The 18825-nt window shown below is 42.2% G+C and overlaps 1 protein-coding gene across 1 annotated transcript; it reads right to left on the bottom strand.

The window, feature by feature from the left end:
- Positions 1-11241: 11241 nt before the first annotated feature.
- CARTPT (CART prepropeptide) lies at positions 11242-13479 on the bottom strand. The gene is made up of 3 exons (XM_090278954.1): positions 13118-13479; positions 12653-12736; positions 11242-11783 (listed from the first exon to the last, which is right to left on the bottom strand). The coding sequence occupies exons 1-3, from the start codon at positions 13274-13276 to the stop codon at positions 11676-11678; spliced, it is 351 nt and encodes a 116-aa protein (XP_090135080.1). The 5' UTR covers positions 13277-13479; the 3' UTR covers positions 11242-11675.
- Between the last annotated feature and the right edge of the window lie 5346 nt (positions 13480-18825).

The raw sequence follows: 18825 nt of genomic DNA, 5'->3' as shown, positions 1-18825 counted from the left end.
AGGTGAAACAAGAGATGATCTGGACAAATACCCAGGGCAGAGGGTTCTAATGCCATGGTAAGAATCTTTCTCCTTTTCTAGGTCTTCCAGTTACATAAGAACCTTCTTGATACATAAGATCATAAACTTCCTGAGGTTGGCAGTCTCAACTGATTTCTTCTCTGCTATAGTCCAGAAGCCTAGCACAATGCCTGACACTAAGTAGGTGCTCACAATGTTTGTCGAGTAATAAATAAAGAAATGAATGAATAGATACAGCTATCATACCATGCTGGACACTGAATAAAGGAAAAAAAATATTGATAAGCATTTATTTCAATAAAGCTACATCAATTATAAGTCTGAGTAATAAAATTTACTGAAGAATTTATTGGATAGCAAGAAAAGAGGTTTCCAATACACACCACTACACAGCCAATAACTGGATAAATGTGCACTAGATATTTATGTTCTTCCCTAAATTCTTTTTCCAATTATCTTCTCTTTTCAGCTTTATAGCTCATGCAGGGTGGTCTAGGGCAGAACACAGGTGGAGGCTGACCTTGACCTGCACCACCTGGGAAATCCCAGATCCTGCTCACCCAGTGGACAGCTATAGACCTCATTGGAGCACCACCACCCTGCCCCTGCACAGCTGATCCTCCATGGAGGGCAGAGGCTGGTGGTCAGTGGTCATAACTAGTCCTTAAAGCTGACTAGCCTTGGTAAATCTCTCCCATTGACCTGCCAACAGCAACTAAGGCTCAACTACAAGAGAAGGGTATACTCAGGCCACAGGGGAAGCTGTGCCACTGGACCCTACAGGACACCTACTACATTAGGCCACCAAGACATGCAGTCAAAACAGCTCTACCTAATACAAAGAAACAAACACAGGGAGGCTGCCAAAATGAGAAGACAAAGAAACATGGCCCAAATGAAACAACAGATCAAAACTCCAGAAAAATAGCTAGATGAAGTAGAGATAAGCAATCTATCAGATACAGAGTTCAAAACACTGGTTAAAAGGATGCTCAAAGAACTGGAACTAAGTGAGGACCTCAACAGCATAAAAAAGATTTAGTCAGAAACAAAGGATACACTAATTGAAATAAAGAGTAATTTTCAGGGAAACAACAATAGATTGAATGAAGCAAAGAATAAAATCAATGATATGGAACATAAGAAAGCAAAAAAGAACCAATCAGAACAATAGGAAGAAAAAAGACTTAAAAAAACAAAAAAGATAGTATAAGCAGCCTCTGGGACAACTTCAAGAGGTCCAACATTTGCATCATAGGGGTAACAGAAGGAAAAGAGAAAGCAAGAAATTGAAAAACTATTTGAAAAAATAATGAAAGAAAACGTCCCTAATTTGGTGAAGGAAGTAGACATGCAAGTCCAGGAAGCACAGAGAGTCCCAAACAAGATAGATACAAAGATGCCCAGTCCAAGATGCATCATAATTAAAATGCCAAAGGTTAAAGATAAATAGATAATCTTAAAAGCAGCAAGAGAAAAGCAGTTAGTTACCTATAGGGGCATTCCCATAAGACTGTCAGCTGATTTCTCAAAAGAAACTTTGAAGTCTAGAAGGGATTGTCAAGAAATACTCAAAGTCATGAAAAGCAGCCAAAATTGCTCTACCCAGCAAAGCTATCATTTAGAATCAAAGGGCAGATAAAGAGCTTCCCAGACAAGAAAAAAACTAAAGGAGTTCATCATCACCAATCCATTATTATATAAAATGTTAAAGGGACATATTTAAGAAAAAGTCAAAACTATGAACAATAAAATGGCAAAAAAATACAAGTCTATCAACAACTGAATCTAAAAAACAAACAAGAACAAAGACAGAATCATGGATACAGAGAGCATTTTGATGGTTGCCAGATAAAATGAAGGTGTTCAGGAATAGGTGAAGAGGTGAGGGGATTAAGAAATACAAATAGGTTGTTACAGAATAGCCATGGGGATGTATAAAGTATGGTATAAGAAATGGCATAGTCAAGGAACTTATATGCATGACCCGTGGACATGAAAAATGGTGAGGGAGTTGGGGTTGCTGGGTGAAGGGGAGCAAAGGGGGGAAAATCAGGACAACAGTAATAGCATAATCAATAAAACATAATTTAAATAAATAAATATATATATCTTTAAAAATAAAATAAAGAAAAAGAATGCCTCTCATCATGCCTATATTGATTGGCATTATACTAATACACCTAGCTAATGTAACAAAATAAAATATAACAGAAAGAAAAAGAAAACTATCTTCATTTTCAGATAATATGATTGTGTATATAAAAAATCCAGAGACTTCCAGCCAAGATGGAGGCATAGACAGTCATGCTGCATCTCCCTCCACAACTAAGAAGGAATATAACTACCGCAAAACTCGAAACAACCAGAAGTTCCAGAAAATCAAACTGCATGGAAGTCCAGCAAACAAAGATATAAAGAAAACATACTCATCCAGACAGATAGGAGGGGCGGAGCCAGGGCGGAGAGGACACGATATGGTGGCGGCAGCAGTGACAGCAGTGGCAGTCTGGCAGAAAGCCCAGTCACACATTTAAAAAAGTCAGGAGGGACACCTAGGGAGCATTCCCAGCTCCTCACCAGATCTTGTAGCCCACGGTCCCAGCACCAGGGAAAATCAAGCCTCATTGCTTCTGACTGTGCAGGGTTAGGGTGGAGGCAGAAAATCCCAGTGTCAGTAAAGTCTGCTTGTTTAAAGGGCCCCCATGGTCCTAGAACATCCGCAGACCCACCCACTCTGGGAACGACAGCCAGGGCAGCAGCTAGATGGGCGCCAGTCCAGTGTGGAAATGCGAGAGGTGCCTGAAAAAGGGGCGAGTGCTGGGCAGGCGGCATTGTTTCCTCTCAGACCCCTCCCCCACATACTGCGCCACAACGTGGTGAAACAGGTCACCCTGTACTAACGAATCCCTAAGGCTCCACACCTTATAATGTAACAGGAGCGACAACTCTACCTGGGGCACGGAGGCAAAAAAACACAGGAGCCTGTCAGAATGAGGAGACAAAGAAGTATGGCCTAAAATGGAGAACAGATCAAGGTTCCAGTGGGAGAACTAAGCAACAAGGAGATAGCCAATCTAATAGATGAGAAGATAGACAACCTAACAGATGCAGAATTCAAAACACTGGTGATAAAGATGCTCACAGGCTTGACAGATATGCTTGAGTACAGCAAACACATAACAAAAGTGAAGGCTATGCTAAGTGAAACGAAGGAAAATCCACACAAAACCAATGGTGAAGAGAAGGAAACTGAGGTTCAAATCAATGATTTGGAACATAAGGAAGAAAAAAATAGTCAACCAGTGCAGAATGAGGAAGCAAGAATTGAAAAAAATGAGAAAAACTTCCCAAATTTTGTGAAGGAGATATACATACAGGTCCGGGAAGCACGGAGAGTCCCGCACAAGCTGCACCCAGAGGGGGCCACACCAGGACGCATCATAACTGAGATGCCAAAGGTGAAAGATAAAGAGAGAGTCCTGGGGGCAGCAAGAGAGAGGCAGAGAGTTGCCTACAGTGGGGTGCCTCTAGGACTATCGGCTGCCTTCTCAGAGGACACTTTGCAGACAGGAAGGGACTGGCAAGAAGTATTCAATGTGATGAAAGGCAATCTACAACAAAGATTACTCTATCCAGCAAAGCTATCATTTAGAATGGAAGGGCAGATGAAGTGCTTCCCAGACAAGGTGAAGCTAAAGGAGTTCATCATCACCAAGCCATTATTATGTGAAATGTTAAAGGGACTTACTTAAGTAAAAGAAGATCAAAACTATGAACACTAAAATGACAACAAACTCACAACTATCAACAACTGAATCTAAAAAATAAAAACAAAATCCAACTAAGCAAACCAGAATAGGAACAGGATCATAGGTATGGGGATGATGTGGAGGGTTATCAGCTGGGAGTGGGGAGGGGGAGAAATGAGGAAATGGTGCAGGGACTAAGAAGCATAGTCAGTTGGTACAAAATTGACAGGGGGAAGTTAAGAATAACATAGGAAAGGGTGAAGCCAAAGAACTTATATGCACGACCCATGGACATGAACTAAGAGGGCTGGGATTGCTGGAGGGAAGGGGGTACTGGGCAGAGGGGGATCAAAGGGGGAAAAAATTTGGAACTACTGTAACAACATAATCAATAAAATATACTTTTTTAAAAATCCAGTATAGCCCTGACTGGTGTGGCTCAGTGGATTGAGTACTGGCCTGCGAACCAAAGGGTCATCAGTTCGATTCCCTGTCAGGGCACATGGCTGGACTGCAGGCAACCACACATTGATGTTTCTCTCCCTCTCTTTCCTCCTCCCTTCCCCCCTCTCTAAAAATAAATTTAAAAAAAAAATCCAGTATAATATACATAAATAGTTAGAACTAATGGTAAAGTTCAGGGATATGCATGATCTCATCAATATATAAACATAGTATATTGCATACCTATATACCAGTAAACCAATTATAAAATATGAATTAAAAACATACATATTAGCAGCAAAAATTTAATACCAAATAACAGATCTAAAACTTATAAAAATTTAAAACCTGATAAATCTAATGCCTAATAAAAAGAAATTATTAAAGTTATTGAAGAACATTTTAAAATATCTAAATAATTGAAAAGACCATACCATGTTCATGGGTGAAAGATGGAGTAATGTAAACATTTCAGTTCTTTCTCATTTAATTTACAAGTTTAATGTAATTCCAATCAAAATCCAATGGATCATTTGATAAAATTTTACAACCTGTTGCTAAAATTCACATATAAAAGGAAGAATAACTAAAAGTATATATTTTGAGGAACTGTGCAAGGGCGAGGAGTGGGAGGAGTGCTCTACCAAATGAGACATCTGGGAACTGGTCTGATGCTCACAGCTGGCCGCAGTGTTCTTGGAAGCTGGCCTGGTACTCACAGCTGGTCCATAATGCTTCTGTAGGACATTGTCATAGAACACCAATCTCAGACAAGGTCAGTATGAGACCATAACAAAGTCAGTCAAAACAAAGCCACCTGATAATCTTGTCTAAACACAGAAAAGCACAAGGTCTCTGTGCATTCCACACAATACCAAGCATTTCTTTCTCAGCTAAAACAATGATTGCTACTTCTTACCAAGTACACTTTGGCCTCGCTCTAGCCTGTTCTCCCTGTAGTTAATATTCACTGAGTTATCAATCACAGAACTGTCCCCTTTCCTGACAACATCCAGTCTAGACTGAATCCCCTCTTGCTCATGCCATCCCAGAATCATCCAACAAAAGCCCAGATTCTACAAGAAGTTTTTTCTCACACTCTTTCATGAGATGCCACACAGTTCCCTGAAATAAACTAAAACTCGTACTGAACCTAATTTATTTAGATGTGTTTTTGGAAGTCTTGTCTAAAGGATGTTGACAGAGATATTAAAACTTATTTTAAATACTCTGTAAACAGTGTGTGAGTGTGACACTCAGATAAACTAATATATCAATGAAACAGAATAAAGAGTCCAAAAACACCCACAAAAAAAGAAAACTCGAAAATTGATAGAAGTGTTATTATATAACAGTGAAGAAAGGTAGAAACTTTAATAAATGCTGATAAAACAATGATTCTTCCACATTTAAAAATAAATAATTAAATCCCAACTTATACCATAACACACAAAATAAATTCCAGAGATATGAATTATCTTGTAGAAAAACATAGAGGAATGTCTTTATGACTTGAGATGATATTATATCTTAAACTAAGTATAAAACATGAAAAAATTTACACATTTGACCACCTTAAAATTTATAACTCTGCATAGCGAGAGACACTATGATAAAAAGATATGCCACAGATTAGGAGGAAATATTTGCAACACATATAGCCAACAGGAAAATAGTATTCAAAATTATGAAGAACTTTTATAAATTGATTAGAAAAAGATAAAATTCCAACGGAAAAACAGGCAATACATGAAAAGACAATTTACAAAAGAGAAGACTAGAATAAATATAAAAATATGTTCATCCCAAGTAGAGGAATGAATGCAAATTAAAATAATAATGAGATACAATAAATGAGGTTGGGGAGCAAAGGAAAGTCTTATAAACTTCTGATGGGAATACAAATTGGCACAACCATTTTGAAGAGCAACCTGATATCTAGTAAGGCTAAAGATATGCACACAGTACAACCCAGCAATTCCACTACTAGATCCTAGATAAACCTACACAAAGCAATATGGAGAGAGAAGGGGAGGGGAAGAGAGAGAAGAAAGAGAAGGGGAGGGGAAGAGAGAGAAGAAAGAGGAGGAGGAGGATGAAGAGGAGAGGAGAGAGTGCACAAGTGAGTGAGAAAGTAAGAGAGAATTAGGGAGAGAAAAATAGAAAGAGGAAAAGATCCCTTCTGGCTTTGGGTATCAGGTTTCTTTCCTTCACCTCTATTTTCTGCCTGTTGATAGCTTTATAATAAATTCCTCCTTTGGTCATAACTCATAATTGCTTTATATTTTTTGGCCACCAAATGACTTGTCTTAGATGATTTAAGTCAAAATGAAATCAATTTTAATATAAACTAACAGGACATAGAAATATTAATATAACATAATGAAGGCAGGTTTATTTCTCCCAAACACTTCTCAAGGCATTCTTCCAAAATAGGACCGTGTTCTCCCCAAAAGGATTCTGTTGAATTGTGCCCTACAACTTACAAAATTTAGATTAATTGCTCACCTGAACTTTTACTTGGTCACATAAAACATTGGATAATTCAGTACCTTTAGAACTTCTGTTTCCACATTTATAAAATGAGGTTTAATTAAGTGACCCCAAAGTTCCTTTTCAATTCTAAAATTCTGTGATCAGTCCCCAAATTAAGAGAATTTATAAGCTAGGTTTAAGAAGCTGTAGAGTGAGAATCATAGCAAGCTCCTAATAAAAATGACAAAACCCAACCGCTTTAGAACCATAATGTAGACACTATAAATCATGAAGGACAATAGAATGTAAAAAAGTAGGGGACTGTGAACACTCAACACCTCAGTTGAGACCTTAGTTGAGACACAGACATCCAAACTGTGGATTTTAAAATATGTTAGCCTTCTAGTCAAGGTGGAGGCATAGGGGAATGTAGCTCATCTCTTCACACAACCACATCAAAATTACAACTAAAATATAGAACAACCATCACTCAGAACCATCAGAAACCAAGTTGACTGGAAGTCTGACAACTACAGAATTAAAGAAACTACAGTCAGACTGCTAAGAGGAACAGAGATGCAGAACAAGCTGGTCCCACACCCATGTGTGGTGAATAAAAATTTGGAAGGTGTATCTCAGGAGTGAGGGGGTCCCAGCCCCACACCAGGCCCCCAGCCCAGAGTTCCAGTGTCAGGAAGATAAGTCCCCACAACTCTGGCTGCAAAAAAGGGTGAGGATTGAGTCAGTTTCTCTTAAGGACCCCCACACAGACTTACTCAGACTCCCTCCCACGAGCTCCAGCACCAAGGTAGCAGCATGAAAGGCACCAGTTGCATATGGGGAGGAACTGAACTGTCTGGTGTCAAGATGAGAGCTGGCGAACAGTTTTCTCACTGACAGAATGGCAGGCAGAGGCCATTGTTGCTTTTCTGAATCCTCCCTCCACAGAGCAACAAAGCTTGCAGTCAGGTGCCATATATGATATTTCATCAGCCTAACTAACACTGTTTGCACCACCCTGGTGATTTCCTTAGGCTCTGCTCCACCCAACTTATGGGCCCACCCAAGCTGTTAACAGTGTCTTTTTCATATGAATTGCTGATCTTGGCTCATGCTTCACAACTTCCTAAATTCTCTCAAACAAGGAACAACCACCTCAGGGAGGCCCCACCCCCTATACCCCTTGCTAAGTGGCCCCAGGCATGGCACTAGCAGCAGCCAGCCTAGGTTCACAGCTTAGCTTCACCTGGGAACTTCCAAGCCCAGCACAAGTACCAGCCATCTCAGATTGCTTTGTAGCTCATGCAGGGTGGCCCCAGGCAGAACACAGGTGGGGCTGACCTTGGCCTGCTCCACCTGGGAAACCAAAGACCCTGCTCACCCAGTGGACAGCTACAGACCACATTGGAGCACCACCACCCTGCTCCTGTACAGCTGATCCTCCACAGAGGGCAGAAGTTGGTGGTCAATGGTCATAGCCAGTCCTTGAAGCTGACTGGCCTGGGTAAATCCTCCCCGTCGATCTGCCAAGAGCAACCAGCGCTCACCTACAAGAGGAGGGTGTACTCAGCCCACACAGAGTGTGTAACTCAAGTACCCAGCTTGGGTGATAGGGGAGGCTGTGCCTCTGAACCCTAGAGGACACCTACTACATTAGGCCATGCTACCAAGACAGGGAGTCAAAGTCATCGGCGGCGGCAGCCATCCGTCTCGAGAGACGATGGTGTAGCTTCTTAAGAGTCTATCTGCACAGCCGAGAATGGCTGTGCAGTCCGACTCGGGAGTAACACGGTATCTGTCTCCTCCCGTGTTGAATCGACATCTTGCGATGACGCTGGAGTGTCCTCTCCAGTGAAGCTGAAGCTACAGAGCCTGGGCAGGGTGATATGGAGGGTCTGCTGTTGCCCATGCAGCAGACCCCCCTCTCTTCGCAGCTGAAGGGTCCAAGGGAAAGACGGAGTCAATACAGCTTGGCTTCAGGTGCGCCGCAGGAGTTGCCGGTGTTGACTACAACGTCAAACCGCCTTAGGACTCCGGCTCCGGATTTTCTGTCGGGGTTTACTCCCTTAGCCTTTCCCCTGAAGAGGTATGCCGCAAGGCAGCGGAGGTTTTTTGGAGTCAGAGTTTTCCTTCTCTGATGTGCCCTGACTGGAAGATCGAACCAGTGACACTTAGCTCGCAGGCCGACGCTCAATCCACAGAGTCAAAGTAGCTCTACCTAATACATAGAAAAAAACACAGGGAGGCTGCCAAAATGAAGTGACAAAGAAACATGACCGAAATGAAACAACAGATCAAAACTCCAGAAAAAGAGCTAAACAAAATGGAGATAAGCAATCTATTAGGTGCAGAGTCCATCTATAAGGATGCTCAAGGAACTTACTGAGGACCTCAACAGCATAAAAAAGGTCCAGTCAAAAACAAAGAGTACACTAATTGAAACAAAGAACAATTTACAGAGAATCAACAGAAAAGGGCATTTTAGCACTGTAAATGTTGGGAGCATATACTTAAAATGAGTACATTTTATTATATATAAATTATACTTCAATAAACCTGACTTTTTACATGTAATGTTTGCTAAACTTTGAATTAAGATGATTAGCAATTGGATATATCTAGCTTTGGTCTCCCTGCTCCTGAGCCATTTTGCCATAGATAAGAGAAACCACCATCACAGACTAGATGAGTTTGGGGACACTGCTTCAGATTCTTTCTGGATGATGTCTCTTGCATCCCTCCTGTCCATCCTCAGAATACACTGAGGCATTGTATTTGAAGAAAAGCTCTAATATTGATAAAATGAGAAGGTAAAGTTACTTCTAACAAGCCACTTAACATTAAATGCTGCCATCATTAATATAGAATGTCATTAGCACTATAAACTACAAATCTGGACCCTTAGACAAAACTTTTAGAAAAAGCCTTCTCATACCCAGGCCACAGATTCCCCATCAGCAATCCCCCATAAGTCCTTATGCTTTAGTCATATTAAACAAGAAAGAAGGGATGGCAGAGCAGGAGGAGTACAGGGAACAAGTTTAGAGCAGAGTTCTTCGCCTTTTCTTTGAACTACAAATTCCACCAGCATCTCTGCTTTGGGAGAAACATTCCAGGCTGAAAAAGGAAGTCATTCTAAGCAGTATCCCTGAGGGTCTTTCCTGTGCACTAATCAATGATTAAAGCAATTTTCTGACCTTACTATTTAGAGCTGACATGAATGGGAACAGTTAAGAGTCAAGAAAAAGGTTAGAATTTTAACTGAAAACCTTTCTGAAGAAGTAGCAGACAGTGAAACTATTAAATACTCTTCACAGTTTTTAAAAATTAGCACATTTAAATCACAACTAAGCCTGTCTTTGAGGAATTCAAATAAATATGTGACCCCAAAACACATTGGTAACTCCAGTAAGCTAATTTCTATTAAAGAAAGGTTTTCTGGGGAATTTGGGAGTCCGAACAGCTTGTGCTAATGGCTGGAGAGACATGGAGGGAAAGACAAATCTTTGGAGTCAGAAGACTTAGAGCTGAAATCATGATTTAGAATTGTATGACTCCATCAAGTTTCATCATCTCTCTCATGGCCTCTAGTCCTTCTCTGAAAAATGGTAATATCTCTCTTTCAAGGTTAATAAGGGAATTAGCCATGTTACTAGTAACAGTAAGAACATACAATAGCAATTGTGTATGAGAATGTTTTATTTCAGCACACTTTATCTCCCCCATGAACCAGGGGACTTTCTTTTAAACTCTATTATGCAGGTGCCTCTTGAGTTTGCATTAGGAAGCTGTAAGTATCTGTTCCTCTCATGATGCTGCTTCTTAAATGTTACTTAGTCTAACTTAAAATCCCAAAAATGTGTCCTCAGGTAAGCACTCAGGGGTATTTAAAGGCTACTTTACATTAAAACTTTTGTATTTCTTAAGTTGAATCTGCTCCTATCAATTTTCATTTGTTCCCCTCAAAACTATTCGCTAAAATAAGTATTTTTCTTTGGAACAGAGAATTTTTCCAAAATTGTGTATTTACTAGTGGGAATGATTGGATCTCACATCTTTAGAGCACTTGATATAGCTATTGCCTTTCCTTTTGACAAACAACCCCAAAGAGTCCATTTATTAATATATATTTTGTAATAACAGAGTTGCCAAAACAAAAGTCTTGATTTTTCAAATTGCTTTTAATGTGACCAAAGCACAAAACAATTGATCTTTTATTGGTCTCACTGCTCAAGTTAAGGGATCTAAGTAAAGATTATAATAACCAAAATCATATCAACTCAACTCCAATCACCTCATCTCCATCTCATCAGACACACACACACACACACACACACACACACAGCACCACTGCAAGGAACGAAAAATAGAGTGTAGAAAAGCTTGTGTGACAAACTTCTAATTAATGACTAAACTCCTTGGAGTCAGGGTGCTGTTCTCCCAATAGATTGCTATTATAAAAATATTTCTCTCTTTGAAAACAACTGTGTGATTAATCCCATCGTTCTTATTTAAATTACTTATATACAAACAATGAGGCACTATGAGCAATTATTAAAAGCACTTTATTATGTATAATTTGTACATGCTTCATTTTGTGATGCTTGGGGTGATATATTACCACAGTGTGACGTCATCTACCAACATTAACTAGATCTAATTTACATCCTGCCATGCCACATACGAAAATACAATTTTCAAAGCAAAGTTCTCCTACTTCACACATAGATACACAGAAGTTTGTCAGACAAATAAATTTTTTTAAAAAGAGAATACTTTTGCACACATATCAACACTATACAAGGCATTATCCTTCACAGAGTAACATCTAATGCGCTCTTTTATTTGAAAACAGCAGGAAAGGAGCCCCTTTTCCCTTAGAGGGAAATGCAGACGTTGTTGATAAAGCCCAGCTCAGGGGATGAAGGCGCGGTCTTCTCGGGGCAGTAGGGGACGTGGGGACTGATGGAGCAGGTGGATGCCTCATAAGCACTTCAGGAGGAAGGAATTGCAGGAGGTTCCTCGGGGACAGTCGCACAGCTTCCCGATCCTCGCTCCTTTTCGCACTGCGCACTTCTCGCCAGCGTCACACTGCAAGCAACACAAAGTGTGGTCGTCTGGCATGCGCAGACCCAGGCACCCAAAGGGCACATCTCCCCATTGACCGACGCAATTTCTGCCTCTTGGGAGAGACAGATGGGCCCTATCACCGTCACCAGAGGTCTACATATAGTCAGGCCTAAAATGGCAGAGAGCTTTGTGCTTATAATTTCAGTGAGAGAACATAAAAAGACATTTAAATTATTGAGCCCCTCCTCTTGTTCTCCCACCTTTGGCGGGGGTGGGGGGTGGGGAGTGGATTACATTTCCTGGGTCTTCTAATGGCTCATCCAAAAGAAAACAACGAACCAGGCCGTTTTTTTCAAAGAAATAAACAATAGACCTATGTTTTCTCACAACCCCTGCCCCCCCCCCCCTTTTCTGCCCCCTCATCCCGAGAAGGAAGATTTCAGTATGTGTGTGTGTTTGCTCTCCACGGAAGGTGACAAGTCCTGGTTAAGAATGTTGACCCTAGAACTTAGATCAAAAACAGAGTACTTCGGAAGACAGGAGGGAGACTGAAGGAGCAAAAACTGAGTAGATCCGAGTGTACTTCCAATTCAAGAATTCTTCCTCAGGTGAAAAAACTCATCTTCAGAAAATGCTCCTTCACACGCAGATCCAAGAGCTGGTTCCTGGCATATGCTGTTCGAGCCTCTGAAATGGCTGGCCTACCCTTTGCCCTTAGAGACAAGGGCAGGGCTGCCAGGAAAAACATAGGGGGGGGGGGGCAACAGAATTCTGCAAACCCATTTCCTGACTTATTTAGCCACATCCTGAGGAGAAGGAATGTACAAGATTCAAGGTGGTATATTTTCTCTTGGGAAAAACACGGGGAGGGGGCGACTCCAAAGCCTTACCATGGGGACTTGCCCGTACTTCTTCTCATAGACGGGAATACGTTTACTCTTGAGCTTCTTCAGGACTTCCTGCAGCGCTTCAATCTGCAACACACCGATCCCCCACCCCCCACCCCCGAGCCCGAAGTTGCCACCTTGACTGGGAGCCCAGCCCAGGTGGGTTATAAGGAGGCCCGGAACCACGCACATTCCACCGTGGGATGCTCGAGGGGTGGAAACTAAGCGAGCGCCGTCCCGGGTACTGACAACAGGTCCCGGAAGAGCACGGAGGCTCGTGTCGCTCCTCGGAACTGGGCCAAGAGATTCGCTCTACAGACCGCCTGGAGCCCGTGGGCTTGCCCGGACTTGGCGCACCTCTCTGCGCCCCTACTCCGGGAATGGGGGTGGGGAGGAGGAAAGAGAGGAGGTACAAAGAAAGGGACGGCGCGGCAGCCCAGGGGAGTCTGGGGCGTGGGGAATACCGACCAGCTCTTTCTCATGGGAGGCATCCTCCACGGCAGAGTAGATGTCCAGGGCTCGGGGCTGGAGCTCGGCGTCCTCCTGGGCACGGGCGCCCAGCAGAGGTAGCAGCAACAGTAGGGCGGCACCCAGGAGGGGCAGCAGCCGAAAGCGGGGGCTCTCCATGGTGCTGAAACTCGGCGCTGCTGAGGCACCCCGCGCTCCCGCCTTTTATACCCAGCCAGAGCCCGGGTGCAGGGAAGAGGGAGGGGGCAAGGAAGAAAGGGGGTGTGGAGGAGGGTCCAGGTCAACCGTCTGTAGGCAGCGATCCGCCGCCGCTTGACGTCAATGCCCGCCGGGCTCCAGGCTCCCGGGGAACGAGGCTCTGCGCACAGATGGGCAAGAGCGCGGAGACCAGGTCAGCCCCGCGGTAACGGACGCTCCCCGAGGAGCCTGAGCTGAAGTAGAGGGGCGAGAGGTGAGGGATGGGGAGCAGGAGGTCTAGGAAATGGAAAATGCCTTTTAGGTAAGGCATAAGCAAAAGAGTCCCTCCCTATCTCCTAGCAGCGGCGGCCGCAGCCCGGTCCACCTCACCAGCATTGCCTTGAGTCTCACACCAGCCTCAACGTGGCAGCAAGAAGAGGGTGCTGCCTTCAAGCAGGCACATTCACTGAGCACCTTACTAGGTACACTGTGGGATAAGAGAGGCAAACATAGTACACAAAAGAAAGAGAAATTGTAGCCTTCCCCAGGATGGGTTCTTCAATGGAAACTATGTGGTAATGGTTAGAAAAGAGGAAAACAGACTAGCTGCAATTCAGAGGTGCTGTAGAGAGTGTGAGAGCCAGACTTTGGTTCCAGTCCTGTCACTACACTTACAGACTGTGTGACCTTGGACAAAATAAAGAACCTGTCTGAGCCTCACTTTTTTAAATCCACATACAAGGATATGTTTATTGATTTTAGAGAGGAAGAGAGAGAGAGAGAGAGAGAAAGCACACAGGAGAGAAAGAAACATCAATTACTTGCCCCCCATATGCCCCCAACCAGATATTGAACCCACAACCTGGTATGTGCCCTGACCAGGAATCAAACGAATCCAAAACCTTTAAATGTATAGGATGATGCTCCAACCAACTGAGCCACTCAACCAGGGCTCACTTTTTTCTTTTGTAAAACTAGAATTTAAAAACATGTACCTCACAGAGTTATCTGGAAGGCGGAATGAAAGATTAGGTATGTAAAACCCCTGACCCTCAGCACCACAAGTACTAAGCCTCCCTACCTCTCCTCTTGAACTTTGAGGCTGCCCAGGTAAGTGACTGTGCGCAGTATCTCATCTTTTCCTTAGGACAAACTCAACCATCCTCAAAAGCCCCCCAACCCACTACCACTTCTGATATCCAAGGAAGAGAATGAAGTAAAAGGGTGAAAAATGCAGGCTCCTGATTGTGGAGATATCTCCAGCAATCAGAAGTCAGCAGTAAGCCAGGTCCTCGGTGATTTGTGAAGACACTGTATTAAAGTTTGGGGTCCTTACATCCTGAATACAAATGGAGGTTCCTGTAGTTGAGGTGGTGTTTTCCCACTTAGACCTGGAGGCTTATCCCACTGGCCTGCCCACCTGGCTTCTTTCACCACACCCCCTTTGTCTCAAACTGATCCTCAGTCCATTCATTCCCCTCCATCCCTGTTACTACCACCCCAAATCCTGGAGAGCTACTCTAGTCTACTTATTGCCTTTCCCCTCCCCCCTCCCCAAATCCTCTTGCCTTCCTCTAATCCATAATTCATCCCCAGCCAGGGTATTTTTCCATTTAAAATACACTAATGGCTTCACGTATTACTAAGTACTGAATCTAAATTCCTTATCCTGATTTACAAAGCACTAAATGATGTGCATCCCTCTCCAATCTCAGGTCCTACCACTCTGCCCCAGGCCCCTCCACTCCATCCTCACTGGCTTTCATTTTGATTCTCTAGTAAGCCAAGATCATTTTGAGGCCTTTGCACTTACCTGAAAAGGTCTTCCTGCATCTCCAAATGGCTGACTGCCTCTTGTCATGCAAATCTCAGTTTAAATGGCCTTGAACACCCAATCCAATGTATACGCCAATTTATCCTCCCACATATTTATTGCTTAGTAGATACTGTGGGTTTGTTAAGATAGTTAATACATAATATGTGTCTGGATACTTCATTCATCGAGTATTTAATTGTCACTCAAATGCACACAGGGAAGCGATTCAAGAAGTAATATCTCTTCCGATGAATTGCACACTTATTAACAGCATCAAAATACTTTCCTTGGGGCTAAATCCAACTTGAAAATTTAACACCTCTCCCAGCCTTTCACACATACCTTTTGATTCTACACAACAAAACTTCAGTGGCAACACATTTTACTCTTTAAACCTTATACAGACACATTGACACTCATTGCAAAAATCATTTCCAGTGATCTTAAAAGCATTCTAAGCTTCAGATTTTAGTCCATCATTTTGCAATACTTTATTTCACATTTTGTTCTACCCAAACATAGGTAACAGCTTTCCCTTTGTGCCACTTCTGTTGGAAAAGTAGAATAGCACCAGCCTTTTGGGCCATCATATTGCTCAAATGTCAGACTATTTTGTTATCCATCCTTCCCCTAGCAACCAAGTCTCATTCAACATCAAAACTTTCTCAATTTCACTGTATCTGAAATACTTGTATTTAAGATTGTTTTTCTCGTGTTCACTGTGCTTTACTCCAGGTTAAACATGATTCAGTTCTCTTTAGTACACATTTATAATCTCTCAAGTGGCACACTTTTCATTTCTACGTTGTCTGCTTTCCACTCTCCTTGCCTCTAGAAGAGGGATTAATTTCCACTGACATTCAGTTTCTGTTGACCAATTTTCAATCCGTAGCCTTCCTAAGGAACTGGTGGTCACCCTATTCCAACTAAGCATCTTTATCACTATCCAGAAGGAACTAATCTGCAAGTAAAGGATGCTTGGTGTCTGTGCTCAGTGGGGAGGAAGGTGTTGTAGACATAGTAGGAAAGAATACGTGCTTTACATGCAGCCTCTGAATAAAACAAAGCAGGGGAAATTAGACAAAAGCCTTCTCTTAACTGTTTTAAGTTTTTGATGAAAAGGGTTCAATTTCAAGTTTTTTAATTTTGAAATATTCTGAATGCCCCATGAATTCATAGCTAAGTACTATGAGGACTGCTGAGATCATCAAGACACAGTTCTTACCTTTCATCTTTGCACTGGTTGTGCCCACAAATACCTCTAATGCAACAACTCAGTGAGGCAAGGGACCTAATGGAGAAAGGAAAGCCCAGAGAAGTCAGAAATTAACTCCTTCTCAAGAGGGGCAGCTTCATGAAAAGGTGTTATATGAGCTGCTGGATCTTAGAGGGTGGGTAGAATTTCAACAATAACAAACCCATTCTGGGGCTGTGGGCTCCAGCTGGCTAATGGTGAGTGAAATCACAGAGGCAAGGACATCTGGAGGAACACTGAAGGGTCTGGGTTGTGGGAGAGTAGGGTACATGAGAATGTGAGCGGTGGAAATGTGCAATGGGAAACAGGACTAGAAAGGAGCAGTGGAACAGAAAAGGAAAATCCAGAGCAGCAACAGATAGTTCCAAATTCAGATCCAATAAAAAGACGTGGGAACACAGGTGAACCCAAAGGACTCAACTTTTCAAGTACTTACATTAAAAGCAAGCTTTTTATGATTAAGTTTATTGAAGTGACATTGGTTAATAAAATTATACAGGTTTCAGGTGTACAATTCTACACTGGATGTGCGTTCACCACCCCCAGCCAAGCCTCCTGTCACCATTTACCCCCCTTTTACCCTCTTCTACCTCCCCCACCTCCTTCCCCTCTGGTAATTACCATACTGTCTCATATATAAATCTTGAATATTAACTCCTTATCAGCTGTATCATTGGCAAATATGTTCTCCCCTTCCGTGGGTGTCTTCTCATTTTGTGGACGGTCTCCTTTGCTGTGCAAAGGTTGTTTTAGTTTGATGTCATCCCTTGTTGCTGTTGTTGTTTTGTTTCTCTTGCCCAAAGGGATGTATCAGAAAAAGAAAAAAAAAAAAACATTACTATGAGAAACGTCCGAGATTTTACGGCCTGTTTTTTTCTAGGATTTTTACGGTTTTGAATCTAACATTTAAGTCTTTAATCCATTTTGAGTTTATTCTTGTATATGGTGTAAGAAGGTGGTCTAGTTTCACATTTTTGCAGGTACCTGTCAAATTTTCCCAACACCATTTATTGAACAGACTCTTTACCCCATCATATGTTCTTGCCTCTTTCATCAAATATTAATTGAGCATAAAGGCATGGGTTTATTTCTAGGCTCTCTATTCTGTTCCATTGATCTGTATGTCTGTTTTTATGCCAGTACCAGGCTGTTTTGATTGCTATGGCCTTGTAGTATAGTTTGGTATAAGATAGCATGATTCCTTCAACTTTGTTCTTCTTTCTCAAGATTGCTCTGGCTATTTGGGGTCTTTTGTGGTTCCATATACATCTTTGGAATATTTCTTCTAGTTCTGTGAATACTCTATTATCTTGTTAGGAATTGCACTGTATCTATGAAAAGTAGCCTATGTCAGATACAGGAAGATGTCACTGATGAAGAGAGACTTTCCCCAGTACAAAGAAAACTTTCTCTAGTTTCTTTTGGCCAGAACACCTGGATTGCTGCAGCAGGAGTGGTACACCTGACCCACACTCCCTATGCCACATCTATTCCATGTTCTCCTCTAACTTTTATGGATCCAGATCTCCTAAAATTCTAGGAAGTAGCCCTGGCTGCTGTGGATCAGTGGATTGAGCGTCAGCCTGCAAGCCAAGTGTTGCTGGTTCGATTCCCAGTCAGGGCACATGACTAGGTTGCACGTCAGGTCCCCAGTTGGGGGTGCAAGTGAGAGGCAACCACATGGTGATGTTTCTCTCCCTCTCTTTCTCCTTTCCCCTCTCTCTAAAAAATAAAATAAACAAACAAATAAATAAAAAAAAATTTTTTTAATTTTAGGAAGTGTAGGGTTTGCACTAAAGCGGCTGACAATGATTCCCCAAGAGATGAACTATATGACTTAATAGAGAGTAATTTTAATCCTTCAATGGCAGTTTGTTGCTTCCAGCTTCAAGTTAATTTTTCAGCATGGTGTCAGAGTTTTTCATAGTTTGGTCACAACCCATATTTCCAATTTCATTTTCCTCTACTCCCAACCAGTCTGGTCAGTTACCTTATATTTTATTTTGCAGGCATACCATACTTATTCCTTAATTTTGCACTGAATTAGAGAAATAGACTAGATTATGCCGCCATAACAAACAACCTCAAAATCTCAATGACTTGAAAAAAACAGACATATTTCTCACTCATGTCACACGTGCATCAAGGACTGGTGGAGTATTTTGTTCATTGTGGTCCTTCAGGGACTCAGACTGACTGGACAGCTACCATATCTGATGTCGATGGTTGTGTTCTAGAGGGAGAAAATAAAAAGAGCTCTGGACTGTGTTGAACAAGCTGTTAAGAGCTTTGTCCCAGAAGTGATACTTCACATTGGCTTCCAACTCATTAGCTTGAACTAGTGGCATGGTTCAAAATTAAAGGGATTAAGAAGTGCAGTGTTTCCATGTACCTAGACTGCATTAATGACTACCACATGCACTCCACAGGTTTACGTGACCTTCCCTATGAAGCACACAC

Source organism: Furipterus horrens, unplaced genomic scaffold, assembly GCF_987537825.1.
Source record: "Furipterus horrens unplaced genomic scaffold, mFurHor1.1.pri manual_scaffold_5, whole genome shotgun sequence".
Taxonomy (NCBI): Eukaryota; Metazoa; Chordata; class Mammalia; order Chiroptera; family Furipteridae; genus Furipterus; species Furipterus horrens.
The sequence above is the reverse complement of the archived record's forward strand: the minus strand, read 5'-3'. Positions and strand labels throughout refer to the sequence as shown.